This window comes from Amyelois transitella, chromosome 15 (assembly GCF_032362555.1).
Source record: "Amyelois transitella isolate CPQ chromosome 15, ilAmyTran1.1, whole genome shotgun sequence".
Classification (NCBI taxonomy): Eukaryota; Metazoa; Arthropoda; class Insecta; order Lepidoptera; family Pyralidae; genus Amyelois; species Amyelois transitella.
The window spans coordinates 4,972,158-4,997,732 of NC_083518.1; the positions used below are offsets into that span (position 1 = coordinate 4,972,158).

General features: G+C 34.6%; 4 protein-coding genes across 4 annotated transcripts; 2 read left to right on the plus strand and 2 right to left on the minus strand.

Annotated features, from left to right (window-relative positions):
* The first annotated feature begins 566 nt into the window (after positions 1-566).
* On the plus strand, positions 567-9,279 carry LOC106136319 (cytochrome b5-like). Its single transcript, XM_013336827.2, has 4 exons — positions 567-784; positions 870-958; positions 1,234-1,302; positions 5,150-9,279. Exons 1-4 carry the CDS (start codon positions 677-679, stop codon positions 5,226-5,228), a joined length of 345 nt encoding a protein of 114 aa, XP_013192281.1. The 5' UTR covers positions 567-676; the 3' UTR covers positions 5,229-9,279.
* LOC106136287 (52 kDa repressor of the inhibitor of the protein kinase-like) lies at positions 5,787-8,303 on the minus strand. The gene has a single exon (XM_013336782.2). It carries the CDS (start codon positions 8,301-8,303, stop codon positions 5,787-5,789), a length of 2,517 nt encoding a protein of 838 aa, XP_013192236.2.
* Positions 8,835-16,939, minus strand: LOC106136318 (alkaline phosphatase). Its single transcript, XM_013336826.2, has 9 exons — positions 16,781-16,939; positions 15,113-15,315; positions 13,926-14,118; positions 13,052-13,215; positions 12,673-12,871; positions 11,700-11,833; positions 11,131-11,329; positions 10,337-10,570; positions 8,835-9,600 (listed from the first exon to the last, which is right to left on the minus strand). The coding sequence occupies exons 1-9, from the start codon at positions 16,842-16,844 to the stop codon at positions 9,425-9,427; spliced, it is 1,566 nt and encodes a 521-aa protein (XP_013192280.1). The 5' UTR covers positions 16,845-16,939; the 3' UTR covers positions 8,835-9,424.
* Positions 16,940-19,952: 3,013 nt separating this feature from the next.
* On the plus strand, positions 19,953-22,560 carry LOC106136288 (uncharacterized). The gene is made up of 4 exons (XM_060948348.1): positions 19,953-20,103; positions 20,407-20,717; positions 21,127-21,256; positions 21,914-22,560. The coding sequence occupies exons 1-4, from the start codon at positions 19,953-19,955 to the stop codon at positions 21,982-21,984; spliced, it is 663 nt and encodes a 220-aa protein (XP_060804331.1). The 3' UTR covers positions 21,985-22,560.
* The last annotated feature ends 3,015 nt before the right edge of the window (positions 22,561-25,575 follow it).

Consider the following 25,575-nt stretch of genomic DNA (forward strand, 5'->3'; position numbering starts at 1 on the left):
GGTATTTTGTTTCAGAATTAGTGTGCGATTGCATATAGTATGTTACTATTCCCAAATAGTATCCTAAGAGAAAAAAATAAGCTTAGTAAAAAGAGTAGTTCAGTCAAATTCGTTCAATTTTAAGATCTCGCAATAAAACACACGTAGGCCATCTAAGTACACTCAGGAAGTCAGGACCACCTACCCAGTTCTCGACCAAGTTCCGCTCCTCTATGGTATCCCAAATGGTATCCTTCGGGGTTCCCAGACTCAAAGCCAGCTTTATATCCCTCTTTATAACTTTCCTTATGTTGGTTTTCTTCTCCTAAAAATATATCCTCAAGCACGTCATTGAAGTCTTTCTCATCCGCCATTAAAAGTAATGATGCTGTTATATGCTTTCAAAGTATTTATCACTTTCTTATTTTACAGCTATCACTACTTTTTTCAGTTTCATAGGATCATACTTTACCACAAACCAAATAGAGATTGCTTAACGTTTTAGAGGTTATGTTGGTTTTGAAATTTTGACGTCTTTGCTTGTCATCGGACATCGTCACTGTCTAATGTCAAACTGTGACAAGGACAATGAGCACGCGACACTATCTGTAAATTTTTTGAAGTTTGTCACAGCTGTTTTCTTAATAATTTTTTATCCCGTCGCATCGTGTCGTGGTCGTTCTACTAAGTTATTAAAATGAGTAAAGAAATTTCAATTACCGAGGTGAAAAAGCATAAAAGTCGAAAGAGCACTTGGATAATTCTCCATAATGAAGTGTATGATGTGACTTCTTTTTTGTCTGAGGTATGTTGAAATGGAATACAAATCAGAATATATATCAATAAAACAATTAAAGTATTAACTCTTACCATGTCTACTTTTAATTTAGCACCCTGGAGGTGAGGATTCGTTATTGGATGTGGCAGGCAAAGATGGAACTCTTGCATTTGAAGATGTTGGTCATAGTGAAGACGCCAGGTACTTAAATGTTTACACTTTCTTTGCTTGGAGAAACAATTCCTTGTAAAAAGAGAACATTTTATTTGTAAGTAGGTAACTTTGTTTTTTGTGTCACTACATACTAAAAACTTGACTTAGTTTTATATCACCTGCAGTTAGCTTGTCAAAACATACTTTCCTAGGTTGCTCAACTTTTTTATGAATATACTTTTGGTCTTGATAGACCAAAAGTATGTTCATAAAACAAGTTCTAATTATTATGTGAAGTTTTGTAATTTTCTTAATTTTTTTAGGCAAATGTTAAAGAAGTATAAAATAGGGAAGCTACCAATATCAGAGCACTCAAAGACCGTGACCCCTTGGTAAGTAGTTAAACACTTTTTAGCTTATTATTTAAATTTATTGTGATAATATTAATTTTTCAAAGCATGGGCTTCAATTGCAATTTACAAAGTCATGGGACATTCATAAAACTTTTGGTCTTCGACAACAATGGATCTTGGAATTGCCCTATGGTCGTATCAAAAAATGGATCTTAAAAAAAATATTTTACTGTGTGTATTTGATATAAAATGTAATTAACATAGGTCATCTCAACTTGTATCATTTCACAATAAAATTATTTTACAGCAACAGAATTAAGTTGTGTAAACTTAAGTTTACATTTTGTTGTGTTTATTGCAGAAATGTTGACATTAATATATGACATATTTTTTACAGTTGTAAGATTAAAAAACGGTTAGTTTTTATATCTTCTTATTTATAGTTTTGTGTTAATAAATGCAAGTAGTTATGTATATTTCATAATTTATTTAAATATAAAAAATGATATTGTTACACAACATTATGCTTTAATGAAAAATGTTAAAATGAAAATAATAATTAATGCTTTGTTAATAGTAATAGTAGATAGAAGTGTATGTTTTATAATTATGTAGGGATTGTAGAAAAATGAAGTCTTTGTCTACCCCTCTGGGTAAGAGGCATGAGTTGAGGTGTCCGTTAACTGGGATCATTTTCGTAATATTTAAATTTCATTTTAATTTTAACAGTTGTATAATGTATTGACTATTTTACAAATTGCGCTTGACTGTACAGGGCTCCAACAATAGATTAAAAAAAAAAACATATGCGGTTCATGTTACTGGAAGAAATTATTAAATATAGAAAAACCTGACAATTGGAACAGCAGTTCCAGTTTATGTCTGGCCCAGTTAACAGACTCCTCCATGATTTAATGTTTAAATAATATAAAATAAAATAAAAAACCTAATGTTTGTTATAATTTAGTTAAAAAGGTAAATGTCAGTAAGTAATTTTTTTAAATCACTAGAATTTGATTAGAATTTAAGGTGGAAATAAGTAGAACCTGGTAAGTTTAATATGTTAAAAATAGATAATGAGTAATTTAATTATAGGCAGAATGATGAAATAAGGGGGAAAAAATTGTACTGAGACTTTGATGTGGAAATTTTTAATTATGGTAGGTATAAACTGATAATGTGTTTTTACACATTTCACAATAAGTTAGGTATGGTATTTTATTAAGTGAAAACATATTTTGGCCTTTAGTCGCCTCTTGTACATAAAAACAAATATAAAACTTCTGCTAGTAACAATATGGGTGGATTTATAACGAGATTATTAGACAGCTCTTCATTATTATTATGTTTGGTATTGGATCTTTGCTTTGAATTATCAATGTATAACTAAATTACTACCTAGTGCTCAAAATTATATTTTAAAAGCTATTTGGAATTGTAGTGGTCTTTTAATTTGTTAGGCGACCATATAGTGAACATAACAATTCTGAATTTTTTTATTGTTTTCTTACACAAATAGTCGAAAAAGAAAATGTCAAATATTTAATTTTCTTTTTTTTTGTATTAACAGCAAATCAAGTTGTCCTAGCTGCACCGATGACAGGTTATTCCTATTCTTTAACCTATTACTTTTTCATTCATACTATTCTTTATAATTTTGCCTGTAACCATGCTCAAGATTACTGCAACATTTATGCTTCTACAAATATTATTAATAACATATATATATATAAACTTATCCATAAATTCAAATTTCATATCATTTGGACGTGGAAGATACTTTGTGGGGTCATTATGTAGGCAAACAAACAATTTCGTATTGCTAGAAGTCTGAATTCTTATACATATTTTTATTTTATACAGTTGCCCAGTAGGAAAACTACCAAAGTCGAAAAAAGATAAATCCTGGCGAACTTTCGACGGCAGTTCGTCTTCAAGGTCTGGCATTGTTTTTCGTTTGTTTTGTGGTTTATTTATATTCATTTTTTGTTTCTTTCATCAAAATATAATTTTTGTAACGCCAGTTTTCCGGGGTCGTCGTATAAGTCGCCGAAAGAGCCACATAATCCAAAGGCGGAAAGAAGAGTACAGTCAATAGTTGTACCACGCGAAAGGTTATCTTTTTCTATTAATGTAGACAGTTTTTTTATACCTATTGTAAAAAAGTTGAAATTATCTTCACAATTGTTTTATTCAGTTTAAGAGAAAAAAATACAAACATATTCACATATCGGTATTCAGTCTTGTCGACGACTAAATAATATAAGTTGGTTCATTCCATTTACCAACTATTTTTGTCTTGCCAGTTGTCCGCTCTAAGCACTAATCTAGCAATTCTAGTATCAAGCTAGGTCGGAAAATTATTTTCAAAATTTTACGTTAGTTTTGTTCAGCCTGTGTTTTGATTTTACATAAGTTGAGGTATCTCATGAAGAATAATTTCTTGATAAGATAATTTTTTCTGTCTGATGTAATTTCTATCTCGAGTTACGTTTTTAAAAAATTAAATCGTTTTAGGTAGGTATTTTTATCTTGTTCAATTTCGATATTGTTTACCCGCATAATGGTTCCCACGTATAATCACACCTATTGTATAACTTAAAAGTAAGACCACATAAATAAGTGTGCACTAACGAGTATTTAACATTTAAAGAAAAGTATAATTTCTGATTTTGTCATTGATTAGATTAGTAAGATTTTATCCATTATTTCGCATTGAGGTCTTACTTTTTATATATTATTCTCTTTTCCTGCCTCAACAGAAACCGATTATTAATTATTGTATGCTTGCTACTCTTTTGGCAGAAATACTTTTTAGTTATGCATAAAATAATATATTTTAATGTTTTTTAAGAAATCCCCGTCCACGGTCTCCTAGTGGGTAAAAAATTAAAATTTCCTTGAGTAGGCTTAATTGTTACTTATTGTATAGTTTGTAGCTTTGGTAAATAACACTGTATTGTTTGTTTTTATGAAGAAGACCGCCCCGACCTCGTGGCCACCCTTGTGGAGGGTAAATTATAAAGAAATATTGTATATCTGTAGGCAAATTGTTAAAAGTAGAATAGTAAGTGAATAGCGTACAAATTAATATAGTATTGTTTTTTTTAAGAGCGAGAAGGCGAGTGCGTCCTCCGTCACCTCCTCCACAAAGGTTTTAATTTAGTTTTGTTGTAACTTATCACTGTATACATATCAAGTTAAATTAGTTATCTGTTTAGAAATATACGCTTGTTGAATTTTGTATGATATGTACAAAGGCAGATTTGCTCTCGCTAACTATTTGCTGTTCACTGTTTGCGGATTTTATTGGTCTTTATTTCTTAAAACACTCATGTCTGTGATACAAAATGATGAGATAAGTTTATTAAAATTTTATAGTAATTGTCATGTAAATCTGCTCTTGTTTGATTTAAGGAGTAACTAGGTATTTTGCGTTTTAAGAATGTTTTGTAATACGTAGCATTATGTAATATGGATTATAACTATGATTACTTTGAATTGGGAGGATGGTGTCATTAGTTTTCCTAGTATGTAGGTGATTAAAGTTTTGTACTTTGAAGTATAGTTTACTATTTTTAACGTAATTTTAATTCAACATAGATCTTTGAATCATGTTGAAAGGTTTATGACCAGCAGTAAGCTATAAAGTTCCTATAAGTCTATTATCTGCCATCCAGAACAATCGTCGAACTTTGTCTGGGACTTCTTATCGATAGTAAAAACACAAAACCTCGTAGAATAATCATATCAGAGATGAGATATCGTCTCATTATCTATATATGTAATATCATAAACTTCGATATGTTTGCATAAAGAACACAATTCATAAGAAAGAAATATAATTTGAAACTGGCAGCCACTACTATATTTGTTTTCGTTACAGCTCCGGTTTGAAATGGGCGATACTTGCGCTGGCCGGGGCCCTTATAATAGGGCTGGCACTGAAGAAGTACATGGGATAATATCAGCGAAGCGGCGTTACACGGGTCCAATCACATAACTGGTTTTAACCAGTTAACCAGTAGATCAGTTGATGTTAGTAGAGTACATTGTAACCAAGTGATAATAAAATTAAGTTTTATAGGTATTTAGCCGTTGCACCTTGAATGTGTCATTCCTCTTTTTTTATGAAATGTACTTATATAATTTTAACTTTACAATTTTCATCACGCAAGTATTTTATAACTCAATATTGCTCAAAGCATTTGAAAAGAGATTTAGTTGCCTAAATTAAATGTTTTTAATGTACTTACTTAAACTTTCATAACAGCTGATACTATCTATTAACAAAATACTCAAATATTTTTGGTGCTATTATTACTTCCGTTATGCTATGCATCACGTTAATATCACGGGCGTAGTCAGGTTTTGGTATCGGGGGGGGTTCAAGAAAATAAAAAGACCAAAAGTACATAAAATAATCCTTATATTCATAAGAAAATGGAGAATTTGGGAAGTTCTTTTTTGAGCAGTGGTACAGTATCGACTATATAAAAAAATGCCTTTCTCTTATAAACGCATTACAGAATTAATCTTCTGTTTTTCTTTTTAAATATATCCACTACTTCATTCGCGTCAATTTCTATCATATAGTGAATGTTCATGAGAGCCAAGCCATTCAATCTGTTTTCACTTGTTGTGTTTCTCAAGTAGTTTTTAAGTCTTCTTAGGCTTGAAAAAGTCCTTTCTGGGGTAGCAGTGGAAACAGGTATGGTCGCCAATATTTGCAACAATGTGTAAATATTTGGATATAGTTTTTGGTCGCAGTTATCTAAGCATTCCAGAGCTGATTTTGGAATAGGGGATGTGAGAGTCATGGCTGCTTTCCACACTTCAAGTTCTGCTTTGACAACAGATGAACATTTTTCGGGCAGCACTGTCGAATACATACAAAATGCCTCTTCAATTTCACAACTGGTCGCAAAATTTGACGGTAACACACAAGATAGTGCCGATACTACTTTACGGTGTTTTATAAACCTCTCAATCAATTGTTGTATTGTATGGTCGAGAAAAGGGATGAATAAATTTAATTTATAATACGTGGATATATCCGACGCAGGAATATATGAGCGATTCAGCTGCCTTCCGACAATACGTGGCATAAGCAGTATACCACCATTTTCTTCGAGCAACACCTTTGCTTCTTCATATAGATGGAGATACTCTTCGTCAACTTTGTCTCTTAAAAGTTGCAAAGCATTAATAACATTATCAACGTGGCTGAATGCTGTTATGAGGTCTGCGTTAACTGTCTGCAGTTGCTTTGACAGCGACAATGTATAGCTCATAACTTTTTGAAGAATTACTAGGCACATAACAAAATTCGAAGATCGAAGTGTGTTAAGCATTTGGACGGCTTGTTGCGATGTTTCTTTATTGTGGCTAGATTGGAGTTCTTCGAGAGCATGCACAATCGCTGAATAAATTTCTTTAAATCTTATAACGGCTTCATGCTTATGAACCCACCGTGTTTCACACATTGCAAGCAAGCTTTTTTGATGATCAGCCGGTAACAAATCCCTAATTTTTTCTTTCAGAACAGCAGTGCGTTGAGCCGAATGTCTAAAGTAGGAACCAACAGATTGTACGATTCCAACGCAGTTTCGTACTTCTGCTTGAGAACATGAGTCGGCAATAGCGAGATTGAGAGAGTGTGCACTACAATGTACATAAAGAGCAAGAGGACAGTCTTGACGAATAAATGCTTGGGCACCGTGCAAATACCCACTCATAGCTGCAGCTCCATCGTAACCTTGACCAACCACATGAGAACAATCAAGTCCATGCTTTTTCAGAGCTGTAATTATAAGATTTGCAAGACCGGATCCTGTCACGTCAACAGTTGGAATATACTCTAAAAACATCTCCTTAACTTTATGTTGTTTCGCATCTTTTGAATCAACATATCGCAAGCACAATGAGACTTGCTCCATACGCGCAATGTCAGTTGTCTCGTCAGCGAGAATCGAAAAAAAAATAGCTTCCTTTACTTCGTTAATGATCTTGTGTTGAATAATTTCACCACAAATGTCAATTATTTCATTTTGGATTTGTGGGCTCGTGTAAAGGGCATTCTTCTGAGAAGTGATCAAATGCTCCGAAAGATCTTTATCCCCAGATTCGGCTGCGTACCGCAATAGAGCTCGAAAATTACCCTCATTCTGAAGTGGTTGTTCAGACTCCGGTGTAACGTGAATCCGTCCCGAATCAGTTTTACCTCTTAAAGGTATACCTTGTTTGCCGCAAAAAATTATTCCTTTTACGATGGGGATTAGTTTTTTTCGATTTTCTTGTTGCTGTCTTTTTCTTTCAGAAGACAACTGCTCATCAACTGAAACAACCTGAGAAGACATTACTTTTAGGAAGTTATCTGCGAGTTCCAAATTTCGTTTGTGATATCCTGATTTTGCATGAGTTTCAAATATTTCTAATGCATTCTTCCACTTGCAAAAAGGATCGGTTACAAGCTGGCCGACCCGCTGATGGCCCCCTTTACCTTCATCAAGCGAACGTCTCATTACGACGCAAATTCTACAATATGCTCCACTTTTATACTCAGAATATGCCAACCAGGGGAATCTTTCCATCCATTTCATTTGAAAGCGCAAATTTCGTTTTGTAGAAATGGGAAACTTGTAATCTTGAGGTGGAGTCCAAGGCTCTTTTAAAATTTGGGCCTTTAGATATTCATTCTCGATATTGTCTTCAGTCGCATAAAAACCAACATCCAATTTAGAAGAATGTGAAGATGACGTAACAGATGAGCTGGTGCTGCTGCTGGTCGGTTCTAGGCTAAGTGAAGGGTCGGTAGTGGTAGGTATAAAACAGGGCGCTGGCGACACCACCGACTCGGTCTCGACATTGGATACCGTAAATGAAGTCGAAGGCTCGCTTGTGATCACAATTTTATTGTCAGCATGCAAACTAGTTGTTGGTCCCAAATTCTCTTGTTTACGGGTAGCCGGTGAACCACACCACTTTTTCCAATACTCCATACCTTTAAGTTTATCGCCTTTTCTTTTCTTTTTCTCCATTTTCTCGTAATCTAAAATAATAAAAAAATACTATCTATTTATTTATCTAACCAGCAATAAGTACACCCATCCATGAGAATTAATAATTAATTAATTCTCATTTTATTAGTATTGCTATTTTAAACGTAATAAGTAGTGGAAATTATAAATCTACTTACGTATCACAAAAATGACAAAATAACCTCTAATAATAGTCACTGTAAATTATTGTCCTCTGCTTTACTACTCTCACTCGATGATCGTTGGTAAATGAACACGACACGACAAGTGCGTGCGCGTGGGATACGAAACGGCACGAAAATATACGAAGGTTACCGAATGCGATCGGTTAAACGATTGTGTGTGACGAAGCGCGGGCCGGGTGATAGAATCCAACCAAACCACATACCTATCTTAGCGTAAGAATGGGAATGGATGAGATGTTAATCTTAACTTTTCGGGGGGGTTTAAACCCCCAGAACCCTCCCCCTGGCTACGCCCGTGGTTAATATAAATATTATTTTGCTATTATTTTAGAAATAACTATTTAAATCTGACTTATGTAAGTGTATTTTGTCCGTGTCGTGACAATAAAACATACATAATTGTAAAATAGTTTTTTTTTTTCATTAAATGCTAAATGACTAATAGACTTAAAATTAAACCTTATTTAATAAATACTGATGATTTAAATAATTAAAAATAAATTATTTCGGATATGTTCAGTCGCCTGCAGATAATCTTGACTCCCCAAAGTTTTTGGTTTGCTTGAACAGGGTTCATGTTTATTTGGAAGCGACTGTTTTGCTGTACCTAACAATACAAACATTTCATATATCATTTTGGCTAGCCTGTTTTCCTCCGGCGTTATCAGGGTTTACTTTCTTACCTCTGGAGAGGAGCCCGGGGTGGCCCTTTGTTACTTTGATCCTGAATTGGGAAGGCTTGTCCGTTACATCTATTGCCACATCACGGATGGATGTCAAAATATATTATTTTGAATTTAAAAAAGAAAAAAAAAATATAAAATACAGTGCCTCGTAACTTACGACGTGGAAAATCTACACTATAGGTTTTTAGTTTGCCACAACCTTGTCCACATGGAAGTGTATTGATTTTTCTTTCAATGGCTTAGTCGAAGTCTAGCTTAATAATAACAGAGTAGCAGTAGCTATTGTCGTTAATACATTGTTAAGAAAAATATCTGAAGCTGCTGACGGCTTAGACGAGTCGTAAGCACCAATTTTTGCTGCGTATTGTATGACGTGAAACACATAGTTTTGCTCGTGAACGTTGTGGAATAAGTGTGCATGTGGACCTGGAACGAAAAATATTATGGATATTATTATGCGCAAATACTTAAGTATGTAACTACATATTATAAAAAAAAATATATTCATTAGTTTAACCCCGCACATTTTAGGTGCAAAGCAGATAATGTTTAAATACAGATGTTTAGGTTTGTACTAAGTACAATGTTATACATTTAGATGCTTTCAAAAATAAACCATCTCAGATGCCATTTACGGTTTCCAGTCAATTCTAAACTCTTCTAATGCACTGCAGGGTTATAAACGATTTTACAACCAATTTTGATAAAAAAAGAATTTACTTCCATGTAAGATATTTTACATAGTTAGGCCAGTTTCTCTTGGTGCCCTATAGAACTTTTAATAAGTATTAGTGTATTGAGTTGGATGGGTGGCCCATCTGTGTTGAGGATTACCTACTATTATTATTCTGTAATAATAGCTAGATCAGCGACATCCAGACCATCCCAATTCCATCAGAACATGAACCACATTTATTTAAGTAGTAACCTCTTCTTCTTCCTGCTAGTAAGTCAAGATTTTGCATAAAGCGACTGAACTCCGCAACCTTTGCAGGGGAACCTACCTAACCCATTCTAAATCTTTAAAGCTTCACAAGATAAATGTGCCTTGTCCGTTAGTCGCCTTTTACCTTTGAATGTCAACATCTACCTATGAATAAGAGATGGTGTGGTATTAAGTATTTTGTAGTGCTGGAAACCACACGGGACTTTTTAATCTTACCTCTAGCGTAGACTATAACGTCGCCCCCGCCATGACTGTTCTCCGCCAGTGTTATAGCGGCGATCTGCTTATACTCCATGCTGTCTGTGTCTTCCAACCCAGGGTCTCGTCTCATCACGCGGGTTCGGTTGTCGTCTTCCGTCTGCGCAAAGTATTGGAAGGAATCCGGTCCACCGGTCGTGTAGGCAAGGGTGGTGTAGTTCACGCCGTCGTATGGAGATGTTTCCGCTACACCTGTAAGTTATTTGAAATGTTTTATTAAGTAGTTTTACGGCCCTTATAGTGTGTCCTTCTTCATGAGATCCTTTTTACCGCGGATATGAGGCGCGTCGAACAATTCAGCAGGTGAAATTATCCAATTTTTAAATCATTTTCATATATACCTACATATAATCACGTCTATATCCCTTGCTGGGTAGACAGGGCAAACAGTCTTGAAAATACTGATATGCCACGTTTAGCTGTTCAGCTAAGTAATAGAATTGAGATTCAAATAGTGACAGGTTGCTAGCCTATCGCCTAATAGAAGAATCCCAAGTTAATCAGCCTATCCCTTAGTCGCCTTTTACGACATCCATGGGAAAGAGAAATTCCTAGGTATTAGAAAGTCTTAGGTAAGGTACACAACCTTTTAAAACACCTGCTCTACAATTCTACCTACTGTCGTAGACATAATCATGTTCGTGTTCCAAACAAACGAAGCTTGATTATGTTGCTATGCACAAAATCATGATTTCTACAGTAGGCATAACTTCATAAGTCCTTTTATCCATGAATAAGCAAAAGCCACTAACCAAATATATTAGACCCCCTGGCCGGGTATCCGTTTATGTTCAGCGTGTGCGTATGATCACTGGTCACAATAAGCAATGTGTCTTCCTCATCAGTCATCGTAGCAGCTACCTTCACCGCTTCTTCCATGGCTGCCGCCTCGCTGATGGCAAGCTTAGCTCGGCCGCGGTGGTGGGCCATGTCTATGTTACCGCCTTCTACCTTGAAAGTAGACATTGAGGGATTTAAATGATTACCCTTCTACCAAGGATTAGGTACCTACCTTATTTCGATGACTTTTGAGACCTTATGTTTCGGCGTTGTCTTACTGAAGGACCTATACCTTACTACGATGAAAAAGACGTGATTAGGTAGGTAGTCGGAAATTAGATCGCGTTACAGGTTTCTGATTTCAATATTTGTCCAAAAAATTATTTTTGAGATGATCCATTCCTTTAGTCTTGGGCATCATACAAGGTATGTTAATGTTTTTTAAAGATTCCTAAAATAAATTAATAATGTGTGTGCAATGACCATCATCTATGTTGAGTATTCTACTGTCTCATTTAAGAGTACATTTGTTTGTACTGACCATAAGAAAATATCCATTTTCATTTCTCTTCAAAACAGTGATAGCTGCTTCTACCATTTCTGATATTGATGGCATTCCTTCAGGGCTCTTATCTTTTTGGTATTCGTAATCCATGTGACTGTTCGCGAAAATTCCTAGAAAACAATTTGACATTTAAAGGTAATCAGTAAGCACTACCTAACTTTAAAATAAAAAGCATAAACAAACTAACTTCACATATATACTTACATACATATTGATAGAGGTATTGTAAAAAAGGTACCCAGGTAGGTATCTATTGTTACTGGGTAAACTTAAAGAAAATAGATATACGTAATAACAAACAGAGTTATAAAATAAGCAACTCTAACTCATGTTTACAAATTGTCTCGGTGTTGAAAGGTTAAACATAACATATAATCACGTGTATATCCCTTGGGGGGATTGACAGAGCCATCAATTTCCAAAAGACAGAAAGGCCACGTTCAGCTGTTTAGCTTTATGATAAAATTAAGAATCAAATAGTAACAAGTTGCTAACCCATCGCCTAAAAGAGCAGCCCTATTCCTTAGGCACTTTGTACGATATCCAGGGGAAAGAGACGGAGTTTTTTTTTATTGGTGCCGGAACCACACGGCACTAAAAGAAAAATATTAACACTGATAGGTTTAGTTTAGATACATATATACTGATAGATATACTGGCTGGATATACTGGCTGTTCCGGCAAACGTTGTTTTGGCATATAAATATTTTTTTAGTAAAAAGAGTTTCTAGTTAAAAACAATGTTAAGGGTGGACAATTCTTATCACTAAGGGGTATGAAGAATAGATGTTGGCCGATTCTCAGACCCACTTATATTGAGTAGGTCTGAGAATCGGCCAACATCAATTTTTCTCACAAAATTTCATGAGAATCGATCAAGCCGTTTCGGAGGAGTACGCAGGAAGGAACATTGTGACACGAGAATTTTATATATAAGATCTATACTCACCTAGGAGATAGTCGGACTCTTTGTTGAAATTCTTCAATTCCCCGGTATTTGACACCACGCTGTAGTTCAACCCGCGACTCTCCTTGTCCTTCCTGAACGTTTCGATCATATCCCGACCGTCTTTGGTGGTACACGTCCAGGGATCAGGGTTAGCAACTATATTAGACACTAGGGATTGTTTACCACCACCCATTATTACCTGGAAATGTTATTTTAAGAAATAAAATAAACTTATCATCTATCCCGCGTCAAATGAAGTGATGATACCCATGAAGAGAAAAGTAAGTACTTTTATAATAGTTTCTATAAAGTTGGTGGTGAAATTATATTAGTAGGAACAGCAATCAGGTATATAATTGAAGTATAATTGATTGATTACATTCAGATCCCTGCCAGGCCATTCTTCGAAGAGTTGACGGGCGTGGTCCTTGCACTGCTTGGCGGAGACGGGCATGTGGTCTTCGCATTCCCAGAGGCGGTCAGCGCTGTGGGCGTACAGGGGACTGGGTGTCGCGTGGGTTACGCGCATGGTAGTCACGAAACCTGAAGAAAGATATCTAAATAATCTTAGATATTAAAAATTTCATCTTCAGGTAAGCTATCCAGCTAAACGTCACCTTTTTTTTCGAGACTGTTATGTTATTACCTGTAAGTGATCCCTAAGATGAAAACTAGATTGTAAAGTTCGAGCTAAATAAAGTAATTTTCATATAGGTAATTACAGATATAAATTATTTTGAAAAGATCTAAATACCTATAGTAGAAAGGTCCAACATTAAAAATAGGCTTCCTGTTTTCAAGAATTCGTTAAATTGTGTTGCGAGTTTATAAAAAAACAACGAGACTAACTTCAGCCCGGATTAGCGAGGTCGTGATCGGGACTAAAACCAGGATTAGGATGGACAAGATTAACACAGATTCACATTACAGTGCTGTATGGTTCCCGGCACCATTATAAAAAAGAATAAGACCACTCCATATTTTTCCCACGGATGTCGTAAAAAGCGAATAAGGCTTATATAGAATAAACCTGAAGAAAGATATCTAAAAGGCTTATAAACTTGGGAGTCCTCTTTTAGGCGATGGGCTAGATTGCTAGGTCACTATTTGAATCTCAGTTCTATCACTAAGCCAAACAGCTGAGCGTGGCCTATCAGTCTTTTCAAGACTGGTGGCTCTGTCTACCCCGCTAGGGATATAGACGTGATCATATGTATGTATGTATATAAGATTAACACGTAATTAGTACATACCAGCACTTTTGCCTGCTTGTAATGCTATTCCAGCCAAGCAATTTAGTCTCGCTTCTGGTTGCAAAGATCTCTCACAGTCTTTTCTCTGGACACTCGCGTCCACGCCTACTGTGTCCTTATTGACTTTGACTCCGCAGAACATTGCCGTGGCCGTGCAAGCCGAATCAGGCACCATGGCGTTAGCTGAGTACGTCTAGAAAGTAATACAAGGGTTTTACTAATAATATTTAAATATTTTAAAGAGGACACTGATTGATATCAACATCCAATCCAAACCGCAGGGTAGAGATTTTAAATTTGGAATGTAGCCTTATGTGGTAGAAATTAAAACAGAATTTCCTAAAATCGGGAGAACGGAAATTATCGAGACTTTCGCTGTAGCTGGCATATGCTGGCAAAATTATGAATCTTACTACTATTATAAAGGCGAAAGTTTGTATGGATGTTTGTTACTCTTTCACGCAAAAACTACTGAACCGATTACCATGAAATTTGGTATGTAAGTAGCTGAAGACCCAGAATAACACATAGGCTACAATTCATTTTATACATCAAATAGAATACAAATGTCAAACATTTCATTCATATTTCTTCTTCTATTCCCACAATCATTTTATTTGTATTTAAGTGATAATTATTTATTCTAATTGGTTAAAAAATGTCCTTGATGGAGCAGTCTGCATATTTCTGACATATTGGGCAGAAATTTAAAAAGGCACACATATAGATCCTTAAAAAAAATTACACTTTATAAATTACGAGTACTTAACTCAAAAAATAATACAATTTTTTGTCCATACCAAAGAAATTTTTGTCCATACCTGATGTTTCAATTAGGTATTTGATCTTTTGGGCCCTGGGCATCTTTCCAGGTACCACAATATAATATGATTCCCTTATTGAAAGATAGCCTAATTTTAACAATGTAAGTTGGAAAAAAATACCGTTATATCTAAAAAAATACTTTTAATTTCCTAACATTCTCTTAGGCTTTTTATCCCAGAGTTCCCGCGGGATTGATAGGGTTTCCATGCGGACGAAGTCGCGGGCGGCCTCTAGTAAGCTATATTTGGACAATCGAACGTATTGTTAAAGCACCTAAGTAGGTGAAGGTCAAATTTGAATTTATAAAGTCCTTGATTACAAAAGAAAAATCTTGGAATCACAGAATAATTAAGGAAACCTACCTTCAAAAGGCCAACATGAGGGAATTTCTCGAACTCCAGCCGATGGGATTCCCCGCCTTTATAAATTCTAGTGGTAGTCACTGTGTTAGGTCCCATGCCATCTCCAATAAAAATTATAACGTTTTTAGCCACTCCAATGTTTAATTTCACTTTTAATGCTTCTTGCAGCTCGTTTTCTGCTAGACTTGTCCAATATTCTTGATCTGGAATATTCAATGGACTTACTTAATTTCAGATTAATTAAACTTTCATTTACTTTTCATTCGAAAGCAGGCTAGAGAGAGGGCAAAAATATCAAATATAATTTGTAGTTATTTTGATAAATATACTTATTGACCGTTCAAATTAAAAAAAATGTCGATATTAATACTAAGTTTTAGATCATTTTCGAATGATTTGCATCAAGTTTCCATAGTTTAAAACATTCGTATCTCTAAAATATGAAATTAGATATGTATCTACTTGTTAATTATTTTATTAATCTGTGCAATAAAGTTTTAAGATATCACGTATTTTATCAGTTTATCTTTAATGCAGTCTTTGCAGGAAATCATATAGGTATCTACTTGTACAATCTACGCTATTTACCAGCTGAACGTGATCTTTGAGTTCTGGACTTCGAGACTGTTGGCTCTGTCTAACCGTAAAGACGTAATATGTGTAAGCCCAATGAGGACATATGATATACACACGTTAGGATATTTGTCCATATTTACATCTAAGTACCTATTTAAATTTCTATTATTCAGTAGTGCAGCTTATCGTAATTAATGGCATTGAACTTGATACGATGCTGTCTATTGTGTGGACAATGACCTAATTTTGTAGGACGTTTTATGTAGTTGTAATGTCCTGGTCAGAAATTAATGTAGTTCAAGGAGATCTTATTGCTTTAAATAAGCTGCGCATGAGGATAAGAAGTTTTAATAAGTACCTACAGTATATTTTGTGAGCAACCAGTCCGCCCCTTTCTAAGCCTGGCATGTCTGTGTGCTGTTTAAACTTTGAAAACTTACCTAGTAGTTACCTAGTAATTTGAGTTGAATTTATAATTGATCTTACCCATTAAAATAGGAAAAAATTGAAAACAGAATGCCAAATTTCTGATTTTTCAATTGAATGGATTGATGTGTTGCATCGCATACAGATTTAAAGTAGAAAAGTTGGCTAATAGATTTCTAAATTGAGATAGCTTTTAAGGAAATGTTATGGCATCACAAGCATTAGCTTTGACATTAAAACCACCAGAACTTGCTACTTCTATTGTCATCATATTTTATTTAGAGTTCTCTGCTCAGACCACAGCAGCGTAAAATGTATACCTACGTAAGTTTTTAGAATAATATATAAAGACAAATATAACTTAGATACACTTTTCCAAATATCTGTACATAAAGATAAGCGACAAAGCGGAAAAATAGGAGACTCAATGAAGAAACGCAACAGCTGTTTACACACTTTGCGCCGGTAATTAAGAAAGGCGATAAATAGCCATCGACACCGAACTTGAACTGGATACTTCCATCACTTGAAGATTCCTAAAACTATCAACGGCTGTTGAAAAACGAAACATAGAAAAAGCACAATTAAACGTTCTTAGAACTCGGATAACGTTTGCAAAAGATTTCGTTACAAAAAAAATTAAAGCTGATTTTTATAGCAACTTACCGGTTCTCAACGAACATCGTGCAGTATAAAAAATGATGCACAAGAACAACACACGGGCCCACATGGCTCCGACGGCTGAATAACTGATTTATTTTTATTTTGAGGAAGCTAGCGTGTCGGCATTGACGACCGAACGCCACGGCTCATTCTGTTGTACTCGTAAACCTTTGAATGAGGTAATCGAGTTTCATTTCGATTCGTTTATTTATTGAGTAGGGTTGTCACTTTTGGTTAGATTTATATGGATTTTATTGTTATATCGAAATGTGTTTTGAATTTTAATTTTTTATAACTGTAGGAAGCTTTTTCGGTGCTCAATAAAAGTTGCTTAAGTATTTGTTATTTCATTCATGTTTCCATGCGTTAAAAAGCAGATTTTTTATGGTTTGGTAATAATTATATAAGTAAGTACTTCAGTTATAAAAAAGTAAGTATTTTTGAATTATAATAGTTATTTTATTTTATTCTTATGATGACATCCTTGTTAGATAATAATATAATCGAAAACAATAGTTTCGTGGTCAAAAATGGCCACCTAAAGATTTAAATTTATTTATAACTGATTCATTCCCTTTTCTTGTGTTATTATTTGGAAACAAAACGGTTACTCACACCTGCCAACAGGTTACTAGCCCAATGATATGCAATTTTGATTATTGAGTAAGTAATTCCAGTCTCATCTAATCCTCTTCCTCTTCCTACGCATCCAAGAAAATATATTTAAAGTTTAATTTGTTTTATAAATTTGAAAATCTGATTGCCAACCTTATATCCGTGTAGGTAAGCAATTAGATAACTGTTTTGTATTCATCGTGACAATTGTATTGTAGGATTTTGGTTGTCAACACACACCACATCATAGACAGTAGTTATAGTGATAATTATGATTGATTTATAACTAACGGAAACTATTTCATGGTTTTTATGCTGGCGGATGTCAGGCAGTTTAACACTTAGGTTCAAAAATTTCAATAATCTTTCCATTTGTAAAAAATTCTTCGTATCTTGTACAAGTCGGAATACGGATTTGTCCGCCTTATTGTCCAATCCTGATTTTGAGATGTTTTTAAAATTGAAAAGGACAAGATTTTATACTTATTTCACACTAATGTACTAATACACTCACACTACTGATATACTCGTAACATCTAACCTGGCGTACATTTCCTTAGGTGGGACCAAGGATCCGTATATGAGTATGGCCTAATGACCTTTGGGAAAGGGTCTACTAATTACGTAAGTATTTATTATGGATGATCTACTGCTTTTAAATACAACTCTGTTATTAGGGAAACCCAATCGGTATTCCTATCATGTCAAAAGATGGACTGGTGCTGAGATGAACAGCTGGACCGATTCTGACGAAATTTTCACTTACGTGTTCATAGACCGCGAAAAATACTTAATTCAGACTAGTGAAACGACATGTTTTTGCTAGTCTAACAATACGCAGTAATAAGTAATTATAAAAATTGTTAATAAATGGATACGCTTCAGTCACGTGGACTAAACTGACTCACCAAATTAATGTTAGGATATTTTTGTACAGAACGAAGCTACATGTCGTATGCCTAAGTGCCTACTCCATGAATAGAGATGTAGTAGTACATAGTAACACATTTTCATTAAGAATATCGAAGTACAGTCGGGTATGTGTGTGGTTTCCGAATGATATCGATCGCGCATGACAGCCAGTGCGCAAGGTCGGTGCAGCCTCCGTGGTTAAGGCGCAGTTCTTTGGAATTAATATTATTTACATTCTAAATTTAAATAGTTGAGATATGTTTCCTCAAAGCGTATTCCCGATTGTATTCATCATTTGTTGGTGCCAAATTTGAAAATTTTACGGTTAACAGATATGCCAACTAAAATTTTCAATTAAATATAGCAATAGATATATTTTTTAAATAGGATACAAAGTATCGCTTATTGTCGTCAAAGTTGTGGTGTGTATGCTGAACTTATTCGGTTAGTTAGCTAAGTTGGTTAGTAAATTTTTTTAGAATTAACTAAGCTACCTAAAAATAAGGGTGGATTTTATTTTTAAAAAGGTAGTATCACAATTTTCGTTTGCTAAACGACCATTGCGTTTTCAGTCTAATCTCACACATGGTTCTAAACATACCTAAACTTAAAAAATTAAAACGTCTTCTTCTTAACATCTAACTGACTTCAGCCAAAGTCGTCTTTACAGGCTGAAGTTGTCCCCTTCCAATGTTCTTACAAATCTCTAGCTGCCATTAAAATGTTCCCTAGGGATTTCTCCACGTGAATTTGTGTGTGGCAAGTGTGATCGTTCCAACAATGGTAAGTGAAGGGTTATAACCTTTACTTGTTGTGGACCCTGGGCTTTCGTACGGAAATCAGTGTGGTGAAAGGTAGGGGCTCAAAAATCTTGGGTTTCTTTTTGGTTTCTTAGTCGCTTGTAATGACTGCTTTGTAGTGGATGAAGGCTGTGCTTAAAATAGGCACATAGTTAATAAATAGGTGAATGATTAAAGTAGTTGATACGAGTTGTATAAGGGAGTGTATACTTGCATTTCATTTGTTTTTTATTTATTTAACCTTTATATTAGTATGTTGAAGATCATTAGAAATTTTCGAAATAAAGAATTATTATTGACTAGCTTACTACACAAAAATTACAATTAAAGTGTTAACTGCAAAAAAATTGACCAAAGACAGGGAGGGTATCACATATTTTTCATCAATTAAATTGGTCAGTACTTAGGTTTTTTAGGAAATTCGTGGCTCGATTAATACATCTTTAATTTAAAACTTATTATTACAAAAACGCATGATGAAGAAACTTTAAAGGTACCTATATTTTTTTCAGAGGGATCAACCTATGTGCAAATCTAAATGAATTATTATTTAGGCTTGTACATAGGTTTAACACCCCAACAGTACCTACAACTTAAAGAAATAAATATTTTTGAAAACATAATCCGCACGGTTTAGAAACGAAAAATGTTCTGTAACTTGTTATACAGAGCTAGTATACTAGTATATAGACTTGGTAAACAAAACGTTCAATACCATTCCTGTTCGCTTTTCTAATCCCAAATATTGCCGTACAATTACTTTCACTCTATTAATCATTCTATCGTCATTTTTATCGCTTACTCGTCTCAACATCACCCCAAAAAGTAGGTCAGAGACGGGCTTAATGATGGAGCCCGAAATTGAGGGCGTCATTACCAGACATTCATTAAAACTGTTGTTTCAGGCGAGAATGGATAACATACCCGTTTTGGACAAGTTCTGCTTTATTTTCCATCTAAAGACAGGATGCATCGCTATGGGGATCGCGAACTCTGTAAGTGTGATTTTATAATAAAGATGCACACGAACATTAAAAATTTTATACAATAACAATATAATATACTCGTAATAACAAATACAATACAACAAAAAATTAAAAAAAAATCAACAATATGTCTTTGCAGTGATACTCTTGATAACATTTTCAACAGCTTCAAAGCTTGGGATTTCTTAAAGAGATCCCATTTAATACACCCAGGAACCTGCTTTTGTTTATAATTAAGCGTTGGGTCGAAAAAAGATTCTCTACGTAGGTATTTGAGCTGGGTATGTTAGAAACTTTTTTGTTTACTGAATATCAGAATTGGTAAGATATTATGAAAGTGAAGAAATACTACGGAACAGCTGCCGTCTGACCTATGTTATAGATGTTACATTCTACATAGATCAATACCTATTGTTTGTCTCAAAATTTCAGATCATAACATTCACGCTAGCCATAATTCTGGTGACCCTGGCCGTGGACATAAAGGAAGTGACCGAAGCCCAGCAGAAACGCGAAGACACCGACGCCACTATGTCTTCTGTCGTGTACACTATTGTAGTGCTGCTGTGTGTCCTACTCTTTATCAAGTTTGTCCTGGATATGGTCTTCGTCTATGCTGTATACAAGGTATATTCTTTATCAACTATGCCCTCAGTTACATGATGTTATTTATCTTTCTGTTATCGTAGCGTGCTTCCAATTGAATCGTTGCACTTCAGGTTATGGGCTCTCTATTAGGTATGCCAAGCTATGTTTGAAATCCTTAATGACTGTGAAAGAGTTTTAATTATTATTTTCTTTTGTTTACTGTTGTTCACATCATTTATTTCCATCATCATCCTCTTAACGTAAGTCACAATTTAGTCCTTTCTCTGGGAAGGTCCACCTGTGATTTTACAGTGAAGAAATCAGGTTTTTACTAAAAATGACTCCTGTACGTATCTAATAATCTCTTTTGCTCTTATGATTCCTTCTCCGACTTTAAAGACGGCGTTTTTATCGTTGTATCAAAGTCGTCAACGATTTACTTTTACAGGAAAAAAGCAAGATAATAAGGAAATATTGCATCTTCTGGCTGGTATTTGTCATTTTGTTCATCATCGGATTCCTCAAGAGCCTGTTTCACATGGACGCTGGTCATGTCATCGCCCAAATACTTTTCTTGGGTAAGCAGACAAATCTTATACATACATTTAATAAAAAGGTATGAGTTATATCAAAATTACTCATCATATTTCTGACGTTAGTTCCTGTTGCGTCCTAACCTCTCTGAAGAGGAACCTGGGACGCGTGTATTATCAAGATCCTGAAATGGTTAAGTAAGGTTTTTACACGAAGCGGCAACTGTTCAGGGGGACCTAACCTGATTTGGATCATGGTTAAACATCCAGTTGCCTGAAGGTATAGTTTCCCTCGCGATATTTTCCTTCGCTGTAAGAGCCACCCTGTAATTACGCTTTTGAATCAGACACCTTAACTTTAAAGAGCTGGTGGATAAAAAACACATAATACGCCTTTGTACCATCTATATCTGCTTTGTGTTGTATTGTATGTTTTACTCTTATGGTGCAATAAAGAGTTTTATCTATCTGTCTATCTGAGCAATTTGAGTAAGTTGCACGTTCAACCTTGCAGAATTAAACTTATAAAACCGTTTATGGGTTCGCTTTCACAGCCAGTATTATCTGAGGGACAAGATGGCATTGTCAGACTAAAGACTTAGGAAGGCCTATATACTAGATATAAGTGTTAAAGTTTAACTTTTTTAAATAATGATTTACCTAATCTTTGATGTTCTTTATGGGGTCAATATTTTATTTCAGCTGAAAATTTCTATTACATTGTGGTCATACGGAGCTATTTACTCTCAATCAACGAAGACGGCGTTCTCTAAACAGTGACGTAATAATGAGCAAATTTCCAACACATTCCTAAATATTTACACTAGTATTACCTACCGTGGATTTACAATAACAAAGAAAATGAGAGCATTTTGTTAACTAAATGGTGCCATGTTTTGTAGTACTTATTCTTATTAGTGTGTATATTAGTTCATTGATGTATTTTCGGTGTACATTTAATTAGAAACATATAGAAGTTGTTGTTATGTAGATAGAACACATTTCAGTAATCTTTTACAAATATATACTTTTATTGCAATATTTGAAGTATAAGGCACTGTTATATTTGTAGAAGATTGTGACTGATGGAGGAATAGCAATCGTGTGGTAAAAATTTAGACCTAGTCTTTGCAAAGATTTTAGTCTTTAATGCAGATTTTGTGAGTGAAAGGGCCTAATGGATGCTTCTGAATCAAACACATTTCATGCAATAAATATCAGATATTTCTGCATGTTTTCTTACATTAACTACATATCTAACTCGTTTCAACTTTTATGCAACACTTTATAAAAAAATTGAAAGCTATACAATTATCAAAAAATAATGTTAGTTGAAGTAATATACAGTAAAATCTCTTTATTCGCGGGGTATAGGTTCCATAAATATGCCGCGAATACAGAAACCGTGAATACAGAATGGTAATTTATATAGGTTTATGGGGATACGTTCCTAGATACTCTCCAAGGCGTAAACGATCCAGCATTTCTATTTTCACTTTAAGCAGTAACACAGATTTTTTTCGTGTAGAAAACGCGCTTTTTCTATTTTTTTAGTTGACATTATTAATTACGAAGAACGAAGAGAGCAGTAGAGATGGGTTACTTGATCACAATTTTAAGTAACGAATGTGAAAGATAAAACAATAAAATAGGCAAAACGGCTTTTACCAAAGAACGGAACAGCAACATTTAAAAATATACTTTATTGTTTCAGAAATAAGGTTGCTTTCTTCTGTTTGTTTACATTTTCAAAAACGCCAACCGCGGTGTTTGCGACAAATGTGACAAAGGCGGCTTAAGTCAAAGTGCTCGGCGGTACCATTTGACGGCACTTGCAAAAGATATTGCCTTCAACACCTATTGGAATTTTGTATGAAATTTTAGATCCGCGAATAAAGAAATTTTTAGCCGCGAATAAAGAAATTGGGTTGCATTTTTTTAAACCGCGAATAGAGAAAACGCGAATGACGGAAGCGCGAATAGGGAGCTTTTACTGTACCATACATATCTTATTGGACAATACGCAGTTAAAATAAAAATTTTGTTGTCAATATATTTAGGTATTAATTACATATCATTCATTTGGTTTAGAAGCACCAGTCGATTTAGGTCTAGGACCAAGAAATTGAGAATTAACACGAGCTTGTTATGAGAATATAAAAAAATGCAATCGGAACAGTAAAGGACCACTTGAGGTATGGTAATGCAAATATCAGAACTAACGCAATATGAATATCTTTGGAATAGTATTTTTATCAATTTTAATTTACATTCGCTTGCGCTCCTACTAGATTACTAAAATTGACCTAATAGAGTTGGTGGTCTGTGATTAAATACATACTTGTCACATCAATATCCTTTATACACATATATAGACGTGATTATATAAATGAATACATATACTACTCTGTCAAGAAAGTAGCAGGAAAAGATCAATAATACACAAACTGTTTGTTATTCATCCAAATTTATTTTATCACCTTCAAAATATGCTCCTTTAGAAACGATACACTTACGCCAACGAATAATCCAATCATCAAAACATTTTTTAAACGCTGTTTCCGGAATTGAGGTCAGTTCTCGCCGCGAATTCTCTTTTATGTCTTCTACCGATTGAAAACGGGTGCCACGAAGTGGTAATTTGAGTTTAGGAAAAAGAAAAAAGTCGGCTGGAGCCATATCTGGTGAATATGGTGGTTGCTCGATGGTATTTGTTGAGTGTTTGGTTAAAAATTCGTTCACAATGATGGCCTTGTGCGAAGGTGCATTATCATGGTGCAAAATCCAAGAATTTTCTTTCCACAAATCTGGCCTTTTTCGTCGGATTTGCTCTCTTAAACGCCGCATAACACTCAAATAATATTCCTTATTTATCGTTTGACCTTCCGGCAAGAATTCCGAGTGCACAACACCGCGATAGTCAAAGAAAACAGTCAACATGACTTTGACTTTTGAACGACTTTGGCGTGGTTTTTTCGGTTTCGGTTCAGTTGGAAGGCGCCACTCCGAAGCTTGTTGACTAGTTTGCATGTCAAACTCGTAAACCCACGTCTCGTCACCAGTAACAATGCGTTTCATGAATGTTGGGTCGGAATTGACTCGTTCTAGCATGTCCTCAGCGACTCTCATGCGATTGAGTTTTTGAAAAAAATTCAGGTCTTTTGGGACTAGCCGAGCGGCAACATGTTTCATACCCAAATTATTAGTTAAAATGGTACGGATCGACTCGTGAGATACAGAAAGTTCGGTGGCTATCTCTCTCAAAGTTGAATGAGGATTTTCAGTCACTATTTCCTTCACTTTTGCGATGTTAACTTCAGTTGCAGACGTTGATGGCCTACCAGAGCGAGGCAAATCTTCCATCACATCTCGACCGCTTTTGAACGCTTTGTACCACTCATAAGCACGAGTTTTTGATAAAGTCGATTCACCGTAAGCCTTCTGTAACATTTTCAGTGACTCCGAACACGATATTCCATTGGCAATGCAAAATTTAAGACAAACTCTTTGTTCGATGTTTTTATCCATTATGAAATTAGCAATACACACTAGATATGATATAACTAAAAATAGCACTGTATTTAATGTAAACAACAGATGCAACTCAAATCCGCGCCAAAATGGAAAACAGTTGTGCCAATCTAACAACAACAAAAAAAACAAAAATTTGAATTTGGAACCATAAATAAATAATCCATTCCCGATACTTTTCTGACTGAATGTATATGTAATTTTCTTTAGCTTTGAAATTTGATTGAACCGGTTCGATGGATTTGCAGGTTTATTCCAGTAAAGTACACCAAGATTTCACGCAGACGCACAAAATATACTTTTATGATCCTCATTTCACTATTAAAATTAATATTTCCCCAGGACACTGTAATGACTTCTTTGTGCACCCGTGATATCATTTAGGTACCAAATGGAATAAACCGTTTCAGAGTTATTAACCACTGACATACATACTCATTGGAACGAGTTTTTTTATATATATATATATATATAAGTATCTAATGGGCGCGCAATCGATAAGTTACTTATCGACTTAATAATTAAGTTTAAATAGGCATCTGTTTTAATTTAAACAAAAACAATGCAACACTGCTTGTGACTGGTTGTGAAATACGAATGCAAAGTGCTTTTATCTAAACAGATTTGTATAAAATATAGTATAAATAGAAACGAATTATATTACGTTATATGTTACAATTTGTTTAATGTTTATTAGGGATTCGTCTTCCAATTAGAATAAGGTAAACATCATAATTTCTTACTGTGCAACAACTTACGTTTATTCTCATATTAAAGATTAAATTTTATTTACAAACAAATGTTATACAAAATATCAACTTATCATTTTCCTA

Bases quoted from the DNA above. Each gene is read 5' to 3' on its own strand.
- LOC106136319 (XM_013336827.2), top strand. From the start codon at position 677: ATGAGTAAAGAAATTTCAATTACCGAGGTGAAAAAGCATAAAAGTCGA. The intron at 959-1,233 runs GTACTTAAATGT...TAATTTTTTTAG, and splicing joins GGTCATAGTGAAGACGCCAG to GCAAATGTTAAAGAAGTATA. The intron at 1,303-5,149 runs GTAAGTAGTTAA...TTTTCGTTACAG, and splicing joins TCAAAGACCGTGACCCCTTG to CTCCGGTTTGAAATGGGCGA.
- LOC106136287 (XM_013336782.2), bottom strand. From the start codon at position 8,303: ATGGAGAAAAAGAAAAGAAAAGGCGATAAACTTAAAGGTATGGAGTAT.
- LOC106136318 (XM_013336826.2), bottom strand. From the start codon at position 16,844: ATGTGGGCCCGTGTGTTGTTCTTGTGCATCATTTTTTATACTGCACGA. The intron at 15,316-16,780 runs GTAAGTTGCTAT...TGAATATTCCAG, and splicing joins ACGATGTTCGTTGAGAACCG to ATCAAGAATATTGGACAAGT. The intron at 11,330-11,699 runs GTCAGTACAAAC...TCTACTTTCAAG, and splicing joins AAAATGGATATTTTCTTATG to GTAGAAGGCGGTAACATAGA.
- LOC106136288 (XM_060948348.1), top strand. From the start codon at position 19,953: ATGGAGCCCGAAATTGAGGGCGTCATTACCAGACATTCATTAAAACTG. The intron at 20,718-21,126 runs GTATATTCTTTA...TTACTTTTACAG, and splicing joins TCGTCTATGCTGTATACAAG to GAAAAAAGCAAGATAATAAG. The intron at 21,257-21,913 runs GTAAGCAGACAA...ATTTTATTTCAG, and splicing joins CGCCCAAATACTTTTCTTGG to CTGAAAATTTCTATTACATT.